The sequence below is a fragment of the Hemitrygon akajei genome, chromosome 10, assembly GCF_048418815.1.
Source record: "Hemitrygon akajei chromosome 10, sHemAka1.3, whole genome shotgun sequence".
Classification (NCBI taxonomy): domain Eukaryota; kingdom Metazoa; phylum Chordata; class Chondrichthyes; order Myliobatiformes; family Dasyatidae; genus Hemitrygon; species Hemitrygon akajei.
This window is the reverse complement of record NC_133133.1, coordinates 111,132,043-111,149,149: the sequence shown is the minus strand read 5'-3', so window position 1 is coordinate 111,149,149 and position 17,107 is coordinate 111,132,043. Positions and strand designations below refer to the sequence as shown.

Here is a 17,107-nt window from a genome sequence, read left to right as displayed (position 1 = left end):
AATCATTGACAATTACAGAGAACTACTAATCATCTTTATTGTAAGTATGCATGTTTAAATAAATAAGGTTTTGGATATTACTCCTTGCACGTTAATTTATTCTCATTTTGTGATTTACCAATATAATTCATACTTCCCAAGGGCACATCCTCCTCGGATATTCCATGAAAACTATCTCATTCATAATAAGTCACCCAATAGGCTGCTATTGATTCTGGCAGAGAATTATTTGCTATCTGTAGCTTTTGGATGTCTCTGTATGATTAGATATGCACTTACTAGCCTGCTTTTGAAGAGCCTTGTACAGGGATGCTCAGAATTGGTATCCATGTGCCTCTGTACTCGAAAGCTGGTTGTGGGGTGAATCCCACTGAGGCACCCATCCCCGTCCCATTTTGGGTTGCAGTAGGACCACTGATTCCACTTGTGCCTGCACAAACAAGAAACAGCTTAAGTTCATTGAGAAAATAGAACAAGAACAAATTTACTCAAAAACAGACCAACATTTTTTGCATATAAAGGTTCATTTATTATCAAAGTACACAATTCTGAAATTCTTCTTCTTCTTCAGATAGCCACGAAACCAAGAAATGAAAGAATGGCAGTAAGATTATCAACCCCCAAATCCCCCCTCCATGCACAAAATTGATTAAAAACAGAACAGGCACATCGACCCCAGATCCATGTCAGTTCCATCATTCCCAGAATACAAATGATCGACTCACTGTATAGGCTTTAACTTACTACACCAAAATCATACAAATTATTTAATACAACAAAAAATGCTGGAAGTACTTAGAAAAGGCAGTGTTTGTAAAAGAAGGGTAATTTAGAGCAATACAAATAGAATATAGAACAGTACAGCACAGGAACAGACTCTTCAGCCTGCAATGATGTGCCTAACTTATTAAATTGGTTACCCAATGGCTAACTAATCTCTTGTTCCTGCACAATGTCCATATCCTTCAGATCTCGTCTAATATTTCTGCCTCTTCCATACCAGGCAGCACATTCCAGGCATCCACCATTCTATGTAAAAGAAGCTTCCCTTCCCATCTCTTTCGAAATTACCTCTTCTCATCTTAAATGCACGCCCTCTGATATTACACATTTCAACCCTGGGAAAAGGATATTGTCTACCTACTCTATTATCAAAATTATATTATTAACATTATCAGTCTCAACTACTAAAGGTTTCTCTTTCTGTGGTAGCTAAGCTATAAATTAACCAACAATAAGATAACAATTGTAACTGAGGCAAAGCACCATAAAAGCATAGCACTTAGAGTAACATTATTATAATGCCAGTGACCCAGGTTCAATCCTGTCTGTAAGAAGTTTGCACATTCTCCCCATGACCAAATGGGTTTCCTCTGTATGCTCCCGTTTCCATTCACATTCTAAAATTGTACGGATTAGTAGGTTAATTGGTCTCATGGGTATAACAGAGCAGAGCAAGTTTACAGGTTGGAAAGGTCTGTAACTTTACTGTATTTCTAAATATAGGAAAGATTGTATCAGATGTTTTAAGAGTTACTCTAGTTTACCCCTAACTGAATGAAACTACACATAAAATTAGTGTATAAAACAGAACTCCAAAGCAAAAACAAAGCTGGCCTGGAGAACACAGTGAATTGTCAGCAGTTCCGATGATTGCGAGCAATTATTTGTATACCATTCTGAAAGTTTCTGCATTCCATTAGATGTTTATTAAAAAAAAACTCTATACAGTGGCATATTGCCCATGTTACTAGACCATTACATCAGCGACTTGGGAAAATTCTATGACGATGGGTTCCAATCCCATAAGGGGATCTGGGGAATGTAAATAAACCCAGAGTAAGAAACAGAACATCTGTAATGCTAATCGTGAAGGCAGCATTTCATTGGACCCCAAAGGGTGGAGGAAGCTCAGGAGATCACAGACAACTTAGTGCCATACCATCGAGGCAGAAATAAGGACCGTGAATCACACCTGGGGCACAATAGAGAAGATGGCCAAGTTCAGAGAGAGAGATGGAGGACCTTCAACGCTGCCCTAAATGCTAGTGGTGTAACAGGCAGTAAGATTACTCAGTAAATCTAAGAAACAAAGCAGAATCAGTGAAAGACCACACCCAACAGGACAGACAAACAACCAATGTGCAAAAGACAACAAACTGTGCAAATACAAAAGAAAATAATTATAAATAAATAAATAACCTCAATGATGAGGCAAGTGAAGTTGAGTGATATCTCCACTGGTTCAGGATCCTGATGGTTGAGGGGTTATAACTGTTCCTGAACTTGGTGGTGTGAGCCGAGCCCTGAGGGAATGTACTTTTTGTCCAGGTGGAAGCAACAAGAAGAGAGCATGGCCTGTGTGCTGGAGGTCCTTGATGATGGATGCTGCTTTCCTGCGACAGCGCTGCAATGTGCTCAATGATGGGGAAGGCTTTACCCATGGTGGACCTGTGCTATATCCACTACTTTTTGTAGGAGTTTCCGTTCGAGGGTATTGGTGTTTCCATACCAGGCTGCGATGCAACAGTCAATACACTCTCCACCACAGATCTATATAAGTTCGGCAAGGTTTTAGATTCTGCACGACATCTTCGCAATTTCTTAGGAAGTAGAGGCACTGCTATGCTTTCTTTGAATTGGCACTTACAGGCTGGGCCCAGGACAGATTCTCTGAAATAATAACACCGAGAAATTTAAAGTCGCTCACCCTCTCCACCTCTGATCCCTCAATGAGGACTGGCTCATGGACTTCCGGTTTCCTCCTCCTGAAGTCAATAATCACTTCCTTAGTCTTGCTGACATTCAGTAAGAGGTTGTTGTTGTGGCACCATTCAGCCAGATTTTCAATCTCTCTCCTATCTGCTGAAATACGTCACAACTTTTGCTTTGGCCACCAACAGTGGTGAGGTCAGCGAACTTAAATATGGCATTGGAGGTGTGCTTAACCACACAGTCACAAGTATAAAGTAATAGAGTAGGGGGCTAAGCACACAGACTCGTGGTACACCTGTACTGATCGAAATTGTGGTGGAGATGTGGTAGAGATGTTGTGGAAAATTTGCTGATCCAAACTAAAATTTAGAAAAAGTTGGAAATACTTAGAAAATTAGGCAGCATCCATGGAGAGACAAACTATGTTAATACCTCAGGTCACTGATCTTTCATTAGATCTTTAATTCAATTTGACCACTGCTCCCTCTGGGGGGGGGGGGGGGGGGGGGGGGGGTGTGTGTGTGTGTGTGTGTGTGTCTGAGGACAGATACTGGTCTGAAGTAGCCTTGGAAGTAGTCATTTATACTGTTACCCCCAAAAAATTCACTGTCAACACAGTGATTAACTAGAACTGTCCTGACAAAGGGTCTTGGCCCAACACGTTGACAGTGCTTCTTCCTACAGATGCTGCCTGGCCTGCTGCTTTCCACCTGCATTTAAAGTTCCCTGCAGTTTTCAGGTTGTGTAAAGATCTCCTGCTCAGAGCAATGGTTGATCTGTGTGGCCATAAAAAAACATTAGAGGGAACTTGAATTTGACTGTTTTTCTCTGTAGAAGCGTTTTCACTACTAAGGCCTGTATTCCTTCAAAGGGAAGACTGACCATGCGTAAAAAAGAATTAAGAGTTGGTAATAAATATTGGCATTTCTAGAGCTCCAAAATTCCATGAATGATTATAATCTCTCTGGTACCAGAGGTGATTAACAACATGGAAGAACTCACTCCCCAGAAAATCCTAGCATATATTTTTTAAATTAAATTGCTGCATCATCTTAAAGAAAACATACTTTCATACAGCCCTGTCATCTGCAAAGATACTGGTCGGAAGTAGTCTTGGAAGATGTTATTTATACTGTTACCCCCTAAAAATTCACTGTCAACACAGTGATTAACTAGAACTGTATTTTGGATAGAATCTAACTCTGCTGCCACAGTGGAGCTTTTTGTATGAAAACAGACCTGTGATGTGTTAACTAAACTTATGTCTAAATAAGTCTGGGAATTTCTGAAAAATAGCTATAAGGTTCTGCATGTATGTTTTTTGCAAACATTTTGCAAAATGAACAACATTGAAATGCTGAGGACTCTCCCAGTGGATGTTTTTAGAGCCGGAAATCTATATTGCAGTACTGGTACCGAGAACACTGAATAGGACTGTTATCTCATTTCTTTCCCGTTCACTCTGTGGCATTTGCGTAGCACAGCAGCTGGATAAGAAGCACATTGTGCTTATCCTGGATGGGTTCCCACTCCCAAATCTTTCACTTTATTCCTCCAGCAGTAACTAACTGAATGCTCTGATTCAGCATGGCAGCACAAAGTGGTACAAAGATGCAGCTAAATGTGTTTAATACTCTATCCTGTATCAAGTGAATATATTAATTCATGTAAATTAATCTTTACTTAATACATACAGTATACCTAGTGTTTCAAATAATAAGCACAGATTTACAGAGTTAAGGCCTTGTCACCCAACCAGTAATATTTTCTTTCAAAAAATGGATAAATAGTTAAATCTGCATCAAACCATTATTCATGATTACAACCAATGAAAAGACAAGAACACATCAGAGCAGCACCAGAAGTTGGCCACTTGGCCTCTCAGCCTTTTCCATCACCAATCAAGCTTGCCCTGCCCTGCAACATATAGCTGTCTCAACATCCACTTTGTCAAGTCCCTTAGGATTTCGGCTGCTTAGGTGGCATTTTTTAAAAACTCAGATGAATACAGACCTGAACCATCTAGCCTGGCACATCACCAAAAACTTTTACAAATTTACAGATGTACCATTGAGAGCATTCTAACTGTCTGGTATGGGGGGGGGGGGGGGGGTGGGATGGCTAATGCTCAGGATTGAATTAAGCTGCAGAGAGTTGTACACTTAGTCAACTTCCTCATGGGCACTAGCCTCCGTAGTATCCAGGACATCTTCAAGAGTGACGCCACAAAAAGGTGGCATCCATTATTAAGGACTCCCATCATCCAGGTTATGCCTTGTACTTATTGTTACCATTAGGAAGGGGGTACAGAAGCATGAAAGCACACACTCAACGATTCAGGAACAGCTTTTTCCCTTCTGCCATCCATTTTCTGAATGGACATTAAACTCTTGAACACTACCTAATGACTTTTATATTTCTATTTTTGCACTATGCCAGTGATAATTAAACACGATTCTGATTCTCTCCAGACAGGACAAACCTCTCATCCCACTAATTGCCTGACAAAGCTTATTAGACTACCTCCAAGTTACTCTATTCTTTTTTTAGGTAAGAATATTCCAGTGCAGCCTCATCAAAACCCTGTACACCAATTTTATAAAATACTTTTATTCTTTAACTCCAATGTCTTTGCAATAAAAGCCAAAATGCTATTTACTTTTTAAACTACTTATTAGTCCTGCCAGCTAACTTCTTGTGATTCACGTACTACAACAGCTTGTTCCCACTAAACTTCACTCAGGTAATCTTTCTCTTTCTCTCTGTTTGGATAATCATACACTTTTGATTCCTCTCGCTAAAACAGACTTCATTTGCTTGGTTTTCAACCAACCGTTTAATCTATCTGAATCCCGTTGCACAACGTCCTCATCACAGCATGCTCTTGCATCCATTTTCATTTCAATGGCAAACCGGAAACCTCAAATTTTATTTCTCCCTCCACTTCATTAATATGAATAGTAAACAATTTAGGGCCAAGACCCAATCGCTGGACCACTCCATCCCTTCAACCCAGTAAGAATCCATTTATTTCAACTCTTTCATTTCCATGTAACAGCAAGTTATTATTCCATGCAAACGTACTTCCTTCCATATAGTGGGATTTAAACACTTCAACCAGCCTTGTAATGTGGCACCTTGCCAACTGTTTTTTAAAATCTGAAATCTGAATATATTACATCTACAGATTCCCCTCTATCAACATTCTCTGTCATATCTTCAAAGAGAGCAAATTTTTCAATTGTGATTTATTTTTAATAAAGCTATGTTAACTAGGTATGAAAAAATAAAAACACAAAATGCTGGCAGAACTCAGCAGGCCAGACAGCATCTATGGGAGGAGGCAGTGATGACGTTTCGGGCCGAAACCCTTCATCAGGAGTGAAGTAACATGGCATGGTCGCGGGGGGATAACTAGGTATGACTTCATTGAGCTTTCTTAAATGATCAGTTATTCTCTTTTTGATTATCACATCATCTAGCATCTTACCAACAATAAATGTTAAACTAGCTGGCCCAGAGTACTCCACCATCAGTCTTCCTCCCTTACTCAAACGCTTTCTATTCTTCTGGTACCATCAAGGAATTTAACGAAAATATTCAAACTATAGGCCCATTATTTATGCAAAAACTTCCTTTAAAACCCTAACTTGCGGACTACTACTTCCTGTTTATTTGTGAATTTCTTTAATACCTTATGTCTTGTGATTGGATTTTTACAGTTCCTCTCTGATATTTGAAATTAGCCTGTCTGTTGTTATAGTGATATTTGCAGTGTCCTCCACTATGAAGACAGATGCAAAAAAGATTTATTATGTCTTCACTTTCTGTTATTAGCTCACTAGCCTTGTTCTCTACAGGGAACACAGCTACATTAGCCACCTTCTTATTCTTACAGGACTGTGCAAAAGTCTTAGGCACATATGCATAACTAGAGTGTCAATGACTTTTGTACAATACTGTAGTAATTTTATGTAATGCACTGTACTGCTGCCACAAAAAAATACAAATTTCATTACAGATGTGACTGATGATTAACTTGATTCTGATATAGGTCTTTATTGTGGACTGTGTGGGAAGGGGTCAGGGAGAGGGGAATCACAGTTGGGAAAAGGGGAAGGGAAGGGAAGGAAGAGGGAAGCTTCAGAGAAACATTCTGTAATGATCAATAAACCAATTGTTTGGAATCAAACTGACCTTTGCCTAGTGTCTCAGGGCTGGGTACGTCTGCACCCACACTAACCGCTGTCCCCCCACAATCCATTTCTGCCACTTGTCCCAAACCCCTCACCATTCCAACATCTTTGCTCCTGCAAGATTTACAGACTTGATCTCTGCTCTATCTTGACAAAGCCAGTACTGTGCAAATATCATAGGCACCTTAGCTATATATATGTGTGCCTAAGACTTTTACAAAGCACTGTATACCAATAAAATGTGTTGGTTTTGATATTTTTCTCTCAAAATCAGACCGGGTCAATCATACGTCAAATATTCATCTTTGCCCAAAGTATGGCTACAATGTTGAATTTGCTTACACAGGGATTTGCTGAATTGAACAGCAGATAAGTGAACTGAAGTTGAACCTGGACAAGTATAAGACAGAGAAGGGAAGGAACAGATGTGCTCATAGGGTTAGATGCAACAGAGGGATGAAGGAGTTCTGTGAAGCTTACACCTATTATAAATATTTTGTAAAAGGACTATGTATAGGAAAGTTCTCCATACCTGTCTGTGCATTTGTGATTGGGTTGTTTCCAGAACTGGGAGTGATAAAGAGTGACTGTATAAAAGATCCCAATGCATTCACAATATCCCTGAAAACCTTTGTTGAATGTGGCTTCATGTCATATGACTGGCAAAAAGACCTGAAAAAGCAAGCAGAAACATTCCTGGAGTCAAATGCCATGGCATATATGACCATAAAACATAGGAACAGAATTAGCCCACTCGATCCATTGAGTCTGCTCTGCCTTTCCATCATGGCTGATTAATTTACTTTCAACCCTATTCTCTCGCCTTGTCCCCGTAACCTTTGGCACCCTTACTAAATAAGAACCTCTTAACCTCCACTTTAAATATACCCAATGACTTGGTCTTCACAGCTGTCTGTGGCAAAGAATCCCACAGATTCACCACCCTCTGGCTAAAGAAATTCCTCCTCACCTGTACTAAAGGGATGTCCTTGTATTCTGAGGCTGTGCCCTCTGGTCCTAGACTCTCCCACAATAGGAAACATCCTCTCCACATCAACTCTATCTAGCCTTTTACTAGCATGAATACAGGCCCAGAGACATCAAATGATCCTCACACACTAATCCTTTCATTCCTGGGATAATTCTTGAAAACCTTCTCTGGACCCTTTCCAATTCCAGCACATCCATTCTTAACATGTGGGCCCCAAAATTGCTCACAATACTTCAATATGGTCTGACCAATACCTTTATAGCCTTAGCATCACATCCTTGCTTTTACAGTCTAGTCCTTTTGAAATTAATGCTAACATTGCATTTGGGTTCCTTACTATCGACTCAACCTGCAAATTAACCCTTAGAGAATCCAGCACAAGGACTCACAATTCTCTTTGCACCTCTGAATTTGCGCCCCACTTAGAAAAAATTTGACGTTTTCATTCCTTTCACCAAACACTTCTCTACACCATATCCATTTGCCACTTCTTTGCCCATTCTTCTTATTTGTCCAAGTCCTTCTGCAGATTCCCTGCTTCCTCAACAATACCTGCCTCTTCACCAAGATTGTATCATCCACAAACATGGCCACAAGGCGATATGGAGTTATGATGCTATTTATTGCAGCAATACAGATAAAATGTTTCAAAAATAATTTGGACAAATAGTGTAGCTTCAAAGTCTCAATCAAATGGAGGAAATAAATATTTATTTGGTATTTTATCAAAGTTAGTTACATGACTGTTCTCTTCTGCAGTTTAGTCTATTTGGTTTTCAGTTATTGATTCGTGTTTGAGAGTAGTTTCAATAACACAACCATTATTTCAAAATCAGTTGGTTGCCTTTCAGATGAACAGGCTTTCCTACTTGTTCTAAATAAGAAAACTAACTAATGAATTAGTAATTCAGGTCAATGCATTAATGCTCCAAACTTTTACCAGACTATTACGGCCTTTTATCATTTGCTCTTAATTCTGACAGAGCCAAATCATTGATCTAATGTGAACAAAGATAGTTTGGAGATCAAATATATTCTCCATATATTTATAAGGACCACAAATGATCAGCTGTGCACAGGCAAAAATATGCTAAAATCATCCAAAGTAGATTTTCATTAAGCAAACTATGTCACCTTTAGGCACGTGATTGAACCGTGAAACATCAGAAAGGCAAATACAACGGACAGGAGGTTCACCTGAGAAGCTGGGGCTGCATACAAAGTCTGTGAATGCATTCCACAGCAACTGCTCGAAGCCACTGGGGTTTATCACCATCCAAAAACTTCACCAGCAAAGACAAAAATATCTCACATTCCGTTACCTGACAAACACAGAAGAGTCAGATTAGGCACACAGAAAACAGCAGCCAACTACAGAAGCATTACCATTCCAGCAAACAACCTGATGAACTTTTTACTTTTGAATATATATTTAAAAGGACTCCTTTACTCAAAGAATGACAAATCTTTGGATTAATTTGCAAAATGCTACTTAGATGCAAGAGAATACTGAAGGCTCAGAAGACAGGTCCTCACCACCATCAACACCCCCAGCACCCCACTTCTCCTTAATCCTAATTCATTGTCTATTAAACTGAAAGTGAGAGATTAAGAACAGCATGATGCTCAAGATTACAAAGCAAGGATGTTATTTTGAAGCAATTCTCAGCAATATCTAATCATATCTAGAAGAAATCTACTTTTCAGATGAGCTTCATTAGTTCAGCAATACGGATTTTGGTCTCAGTGCCATTATAATTGTAGGAGTCCTCTATCTGTAATCCCGTGATTCAATGGAATAAAAGAGACAAGATATATGAATAGCAACTAATTTCAACAGATTAGTAAAAAGTGGATACAATTTTTTTAAATTAGCTCTGAACACTTCCAATGTAATCTCAGACCAGTCTCTTGAAAGCTTTGATAGCACTGTACAAGCACATGAACCTAAGTACATAGAAAATGTTGGGAAATTTAAATTATTAATCAAAACAATTCTGAACAGGAAGTCAGAAGTAAACAATAGCAATTAACAAAACATACATATATCACTGGTCACTCATTAGTTACACATGGAACACCCAACTTATAATTTTAATCACAGAATTTACTGAAACTGCAAGGCATTGTAAGACTCTACAGAGGATCATCAGGGTCTCCCCTCCTCCTTATATGTGATATTTACCAGGAGCGAAGGGCCCCAAGCATTGTTGAGGATCCCTACCACCCACCCCACAATCTCTTCGACACACTACTGTCAGGAAGGAAGTACAGGACCATCAGGAACTAAGTAACAGCTTCTTTCCTCAGGCTATGACACTAATGAATACCCCACCACCAGTGAAGTCTCATCATTAGGACAGCGAGCTATTTACTGAAAACCTGTGCTGTGCTTTATTACATGCATTTTGAATTATATTTTATTCACTTCTTTACAGTATAGTATTCTGGTTTATGCTGCGTATGATATGCTCCAGAGGAACACTGTTTCGTTTGGTTGTATACATGTACAGTCCGATGACAATAAATTTGAACTCGAATTTAACTTAATTTATAAAATCTAACAGATATTTTTAGGTCTATAATGAGCATAATTTTGAATATAAATATGGGTTTGAATAAAATTGGCAAAAATCTTTCTGGATAATCTTTATGCAAATACTTAAAATAGGTAGGAAAAAATTTTAATCCCTTACCAGAAGACCATAGAAGTGCTTGATTAAAACAGATACCACTCGGAGAAGACGCATGCAGATAGGAAAATACGGTTTCTCAACAGGAGTTGGAGAAGATGGAGTACTGGTACCCTGTCTGAATTTGATATTGGGAGAAAACAGCTTGATCACTAAGGGACATACCCTTTCCTTCAAAAGGAAACTGAATTCTTGATGCTGTAAGGAAGGAAAAAAAATACTGAAATTATCATTACCAAATCAAAATCATGGCAACATTATTACAAAGTAACCAGATTCTTATTTATCAGGTAGCATGGTAGCGTAATGGTTAGCACAGCACTTTACAGCACCAGCAGTCCAATGCCCACTGCTGTCTGCGAGTTTGTACGTTCTCCCTATGACCGCCTGGGTTTCCTCCCACATTTTAAAGGCATACAAGACATTGGGTTAGTACGTTATGCGCATGCTGTGTTGGCACTGGAAGCATGACCCAGCACATCCCTGACACAAGTGACATATTTTACTGTTATGTTTCCATGTACATGTGACAAAGAAAGCTAATCTGCAGTACCGTGCAGCTTTAACAATGTGCACTGTTATCAATCAATGTCACCTTGAGATATTAAACTGAAGTTGTGCTTGTCTCCTCAGCAGGACGCACAAGATACCATTGCACCACAGAGGATATGAGAGTTTCCCTTGAAGTTTAGACAGAATTACTCCACCAACTACCACTAAAGTTTAGTCATTTCATTGCTGGCTAAGGTAATTTGACCTATTTCATGCCACAATTGCTTATATAATAAACGTAGTGAATATACCTGAAATGTAATCAATTGTCTATACAGTGCTTCATGGTGGAGCAAGACAAGATGTTACTTCCTTTCAAAGGCAATATGTTTATGTGAAACTCCTACAACAGCTCCAGAGGAATTATCTTAATTATTTAATTTTTTAAATTTCAAATCAACTCTGATCTTGAATAGAAAAAAAGTTCAGATTACTCAAAATAGTCAATACAATGCGAGTTCTTTACTCGCATTGAGAGTGTAAAGATGAGAGAACCCGTATAAATTAATGAGGGGGAAGGGCATGGTAGGTGGTGGTAAGATAGCTATGTATTGCTTCCCAGTTCTGTCTCAGCCCTACTCCCCATCTCTTTACTTTGAATTGATTTGACTTAAAGCCCAGTACCGTACCAACACAGTAAGGACAAAATAGGTTTTACAAGCCACATTTTAGACACTTTACCTCCAAAAATACTCGTGGAAAGTCATTCAGAACAGACTCGAGCAACTCTAATCCAAAGGTTCGGGTCATTTCTGTCATTCCCACCAACCAGTATGGAGCATCTGCATTTACCAACTGGCACAAGTCCTGGAAAGTTAAATGAATTAAATAAGGCCATTGATGTAAAAGGAGAACTCCTTGAATAACTTAATAAAATCACGTTAGCAGCAGAAAATAATAGATTCATTCTGTAAGAATTAATAACTTCTTCTGCATCTCTAATCTAATCTTTATTCATGGGTTGCCCGTGATATCAATAATCTCAAAATGTGAAAGATAGCGATCTAATTGAGGTAACTGAATTGAAAGAGTTGGTGATGTAAATCAATATGCACTGAAATGAAGCATGAGCAAATGCCTCCCGGTAAAAAAGCTTAAACGTTTAAATAGCACAGGAGGTTGATGCAACTTCTTTTCACATTACATCCATGCAAATTCCCACAATTTGTCCTGCTAAATTTCATGCAATTAATGAAATTGATGATTTTCTTGGGCATATCTCATTAATCTCCGATTTAACAATAGCAAGGAGTAGCGTTACCTGAAAGAGCATGTATGCATCTTTTGCACAGGGCCTCAGTGTACTGATGGTTCTTCTGTTGCTGTTTCCTTGAATGACAGGAGGTTGATTATCACTGTCTGAAATAAACAAAGTCAAAACTGTTCATTAGGATGTGGGATTTCAGTACTTATACAATGTTGCTTCTCTTTCCATGATTACTTTTTCATATTTATTCATTTTAAAGGATCTGAACCTAGTTGGCAAAGCATCTCAGCTCACTGTCTACTGCTTCAATTAATCTCCTTTCGGGGAGCAAGCTGTTAATTTTGGTGTGAGCTGCTACAAAATGTTATAATGCTTAAAGAAACAATTTATTGAAGATTTTAAAATTAGCTTTATTTGATATGTATACATGTACAAGTGTTGCCATACTTCTGGTGTCAACATAGCATGCCCACAACTCAGTAATCCCATCTCATGTGCAAGGAAACCAGAGATGTGGCCATGGACAGAAAGTACAAATTTTTAACAGACAGTGGCGGGAGTTGAACCCTGACTGGTGATCGCTGGCACTGTAAAGGGTTATGCTAACCAAACGTTTCAGGCTGAATAGTTCTGGCTGTTTCTCCCCAAGAATGTAGGTGGTAGATACTGTTCCTTCTAAGCTGCGCTGATGTGCAGCAATGTAGTAACTGAAATGCTCCCGCACACATTATCTTTGGTGCTGCACAGCTGGAATTTTCTTTTTCATAATGTTAATATAATTTTGAAATCTATTCTAATATAATTGTGAAATACCCTGTAATTATATGTTCATGAATATAATCCATAAATTTTCTAAATAATAAATGTACCACAACTTTTACTTTGAAACATTTTAGAGCTTCAATGTATTTACATTGTCAGTGTTTCAGGTTGTAACACTTACAAATTGTAACAATAAACACAGAATGGAAGTTGGTAACTGATTGTTCATAAACCACCAGTATGTTGAACACCGACACCATATAAGTTTAATAGTTTACGAAATGTGAAAGATTTTCTTTGTTGTACTGCATTTCATTATACCCTTCAATTAATAAATTAAATCAAAAATGTGATTTTTCATTCTAAATATTCCCAGTATGCATATTAAAAAAATGTTTAAAGGGCCTCACAGCTTTCAGAGAGAGTGAAAATTTGCTGGTCTGTGCAGCCATAGAAAGAAAATTAGAGGGAACATTGGTGGTTGAGGGGTCATCTTTGAGCAGGCCTTTTTTATGCCATGGCCCAATACCATTAACAAGGTGTCTGTGGACATCAGGTTGGGAATCCCTGCCTTAGAGGTTTATAAAGTCATAAGGAGCATAGATAAGGTGATTAAGATCATTCTTTTTCCTGTGATGGGGAATGTAAACTATAGGGCATAAGTTTAAAGTGAAATTGGGTAAGGTTTCCAGGGGTTCTGATGGCAAGACTGCAGTGGATATATGGAACATGTTGCCAGATGGAGTGGTAATGGCGGGTATAATTATGTTTAGTAGACATGTGGACAGACACCGGAAAAGAAAGACTTAGAGGGAAATGGGTCAAATGTGGGGATATGTTCCAATGCAGGCAAATAGGACTAGCTTGGTTAGCATGGACTAGTTAGACTAAAGGGCCTATTTCCCCACGGTGTATGAATATAAGATTATGGACAATAAATATACAAAGCTTTCTTACTGAGATCTTCCATTAAATTAACATATAAAACAATGGGAAAAAAATCTGGCAAAAATATACTGGTTAGGAGCATCATGATTTGTCTTGCAAAAGCAATAAACAAGGACTGATTGATATTAAATCAAATGATGCTTAAAAAATGCAACAACAGTTTAATTAACAAAGTTCTCCTAGCAGGAATGGTCAGGCAGAACAGAGACACAGCAGCAAATGCGCGCAGATATCAGGGGAGAATGTTAACTAGCCGAACAGATCGGTCTGTTGATTAAATAGCTACTCGATTCAGTTCAAGAAGTGGAAGTTTCGTTCAATGGCATTACAATGAAGGATAAAATATTTAAGAATGAGAGAGCCACGACAAAAGATACAACTTGCTGGGCAAGTTTGGCTGACAGAGTTCCAGCAGCTCCAAGGGGCTGTGACTGTTGACAGTGACATAGACAGGCACCAAGAAATAAGAGCTGTGAAATCCCTAGCTGTGAAATGCAAAGCATCCAGTTTGGGCTGCAGTGTTAGGGTTGAAAGATGGCCTACCAGTTAGAAATAGTCAACAAAGGAACTGAAACAACAGACTTTTGACTGTGGTAGATGGAGAACTGGACATTTCAGTGACATCACGGAATAAGTTTTTCAGCCAGCATGCTAGGGTATGTCTACACAGATCAGGAGCAGCAATTTTTAAACTGCTGCTTGGTGGATTTGGGTGTGTTATTGGTCTTTACTTACAAATTAATACACCTTTTGAAAAGGAGTGAAAAAAAGCAATGTTAAGTTTTCCTATTGAAGGGACATTACTAATTGATCCCAAGCATCATTCTGGGCATAACTGAAAAATAAAAGTACTTGATTTTCTTTCACAAATATCTTTTTCTAAATGATAGGAAGGCAATTTCCCTAAGATTAAACAGTTATATAACAAATTCAACTACTTTCTGATATCTAAAAGCAAATAATCATTTGTCTTCATTTGAGGGAATACATACAAAGTGCTGGAGGAACTCAGCAAGTCAGGCAGCAACTATGGAAAGGAAGGGCTTAGGGCCTAGACCCTTCATCAGGACTGGTAAGAAAGGGGAAGAAGCCAGACAGCTTGCCTTCATTTACAGTAATGACCTCTCAATGTGACGTACCTGGGTTGATGGCTCACCCACTATGACTGGATTAATACAGCAACTGAAAGGCAACCAACAATTAAAAATAATTGGACACCTTCAGAATTCTGACAACCAAATCAATAACTTGTTAAAAGTTTTAACTAAATATTTTTGTTCCTTCTTCTGAGATCTATAGATGTCAAGAGCTGGGGTTTACAAGAGAACAGCTTGAGGACAATATTTGTGCTCAATTCTTAAAGCAAGGAATGTAAAAATTAAGGTAAGAACTATTATTATTTATTCTTTGGCCAAGGTAATGCCCCAATCGTTACTTCAAAAGTGTATAAAGCTTGATTAACTTTCATTTGCAAGGCTTAATGTTTGACTTTTTCAGATCCCAGATATTAAGGGAAGATGTAAACAAATGTTATGTAAACAAAGTTTGGTGGATTATCATGAACAAACACAAGATGAAAATTAACCAGAATAATGTGATGGAATTTTTAAAAGGTAGAGCTCAATGTTAAAGAGCTCTGCAAAATAGAAAGACTCTTTGACTCATTACGTGTATCTATGCCAACCATCAGGCCGATCTATACAAATCCCACACCTGCGTTAATGTCATATTTAACTGCCTTGCTCATTCAAGTACCTGCAAAGTTGCCTCTTAAATGTTGTTACTGTTGTTGCCTTCACCATCTCTTCCAGCAGCTTGTTCCAGATACCACCTACTGTGTGTGTGGAATACAAACCCCACTTCCAGAAAACGTGGGATATATTCCAAAATGCAATAAAAACAAAAATCTGTGATATGTTAATTCATGTGAACCTTTATTTAACTGACAAAAGTACAAAGAAAAGATTTTCAATAGTTTTACTGACCAACTTAATTGTATTTTGTAAATATACACAAATTTAGAATTTGATGGCTGCAACACACTCAACAAAAGTTGGGACAGAGTTAAAATAAGATTGAAAAGTGCACAGAATATTCAAGTAACACCGGTTTGGAAGACTCCACATCAAGCAGGCTAATTGGTAGCAGGTGAGGTATCATGACTGGGTATAAAAGTAGTGTTCATCAAAGGCTCAGTCTTTATAAGCAAGGATGGGTCGTGGCTCACCCCTTTGTGCCAAAATTCGTGAGAGAATTGTTAGTCAGTTCAAAAGGAACATTTCCCAATGCAAGATTGCAGAGAATTTAGGTCTTTCAACATCTACAGTACATAATATTGTGAAAAGATTCAGAGAATTCAGAGACATCTCAGTGCATAAAAGGCAAGGTCGGAAACCACTGTTGAATGTGCGTGATCTTCGAGCCCTCAGGCGGCACTGCCTAAGAAACCATCATGCTACTGTGACAATTATAGCCACCTGGGCTCAGGAGTACTTCGGAAAACCATTGTCACACAGTCCGTCGCTGCATCCAGAAATGCAACTTGAAACTGTATTACGCAAGGAGGAAGCCATACATCAACTCTATGCAGAAACGCTGGCGAGTTCTCTGGGCCCGAGCTCATCTCAGATGGACCGAAAGACTGTGGAACCGTGTGCTGTGGTCAAATTAGTCCACATTTCAGCTAGTTTTCAGAAAAAATGGGCGTCGAGTTCTCCGTGCCAAAGATGAAAACGACCATCCTGATTGTTATCAGCGAAAGGTGCAAAAGCCAGCATCTGTGATGGTATGGAGGTGCATCAGTGCCCACGGCATGGGTGAGTTGCATGTATGTAAATGTACCATTGATTCTGAGGCGTATATTAGGATTTTAGAGAGATATGTTGCCATCAAGGCGACGTCTCTTCCCGGGACGTCCATGCTTATTTCAGCAGGACAATGCCAGACCACATTCTGCACAGGCTACAACAGCGTGGCTTTGTAGACACAGACTGCGTGTGCTTGACTGGCCTGCTGCCAGTCCAGATCTATCTCCTACTGAAAA

General features: G+C 38.8%; 1 protein-coding gene across 3 annotated transcripts in view; it reads right to left on the bottom strand.

Moving 5' to 3' along the window:
• The window catches only part of mon2 (MON2 homolog, regulator of endosome-to-Golgi trafficking), a 155,771-nt gene that overhangs the window by 83,832 nt on the left and 54,832 nt on the right, over positions 1-17,107 (bottom strand). For all 3 annotated transcript variants that reach the window (XM_073058733.1, XM_073058734.1, XM_073058735.1), the window contains 6 exons: positions 12,409-12,506; positions 11,829-11,954; positions 10,599-10,793; positions 9,100-9,224; positions 7,444-7,583; positions 280-430 (listed from right to left, as the gene is read on the bottom strand). In XM_073058733.1, the coding sequence (XP_072914834.1) occupies positions 280-430; positions 7,444-7,583; positions 9,100-9,224; positions 10,599-10,793; positions 11,829-11,954; positions 12,409-12,506 (835 nt within the window). The remainder of the gene's footprint in view (positions 1-279; positions 431-7,443; positions 7,584-9,099; positions 9,225-10,598; positions 10,794-11,828; positions 11,955-12,408; positions 12,507-17,107) is intronic.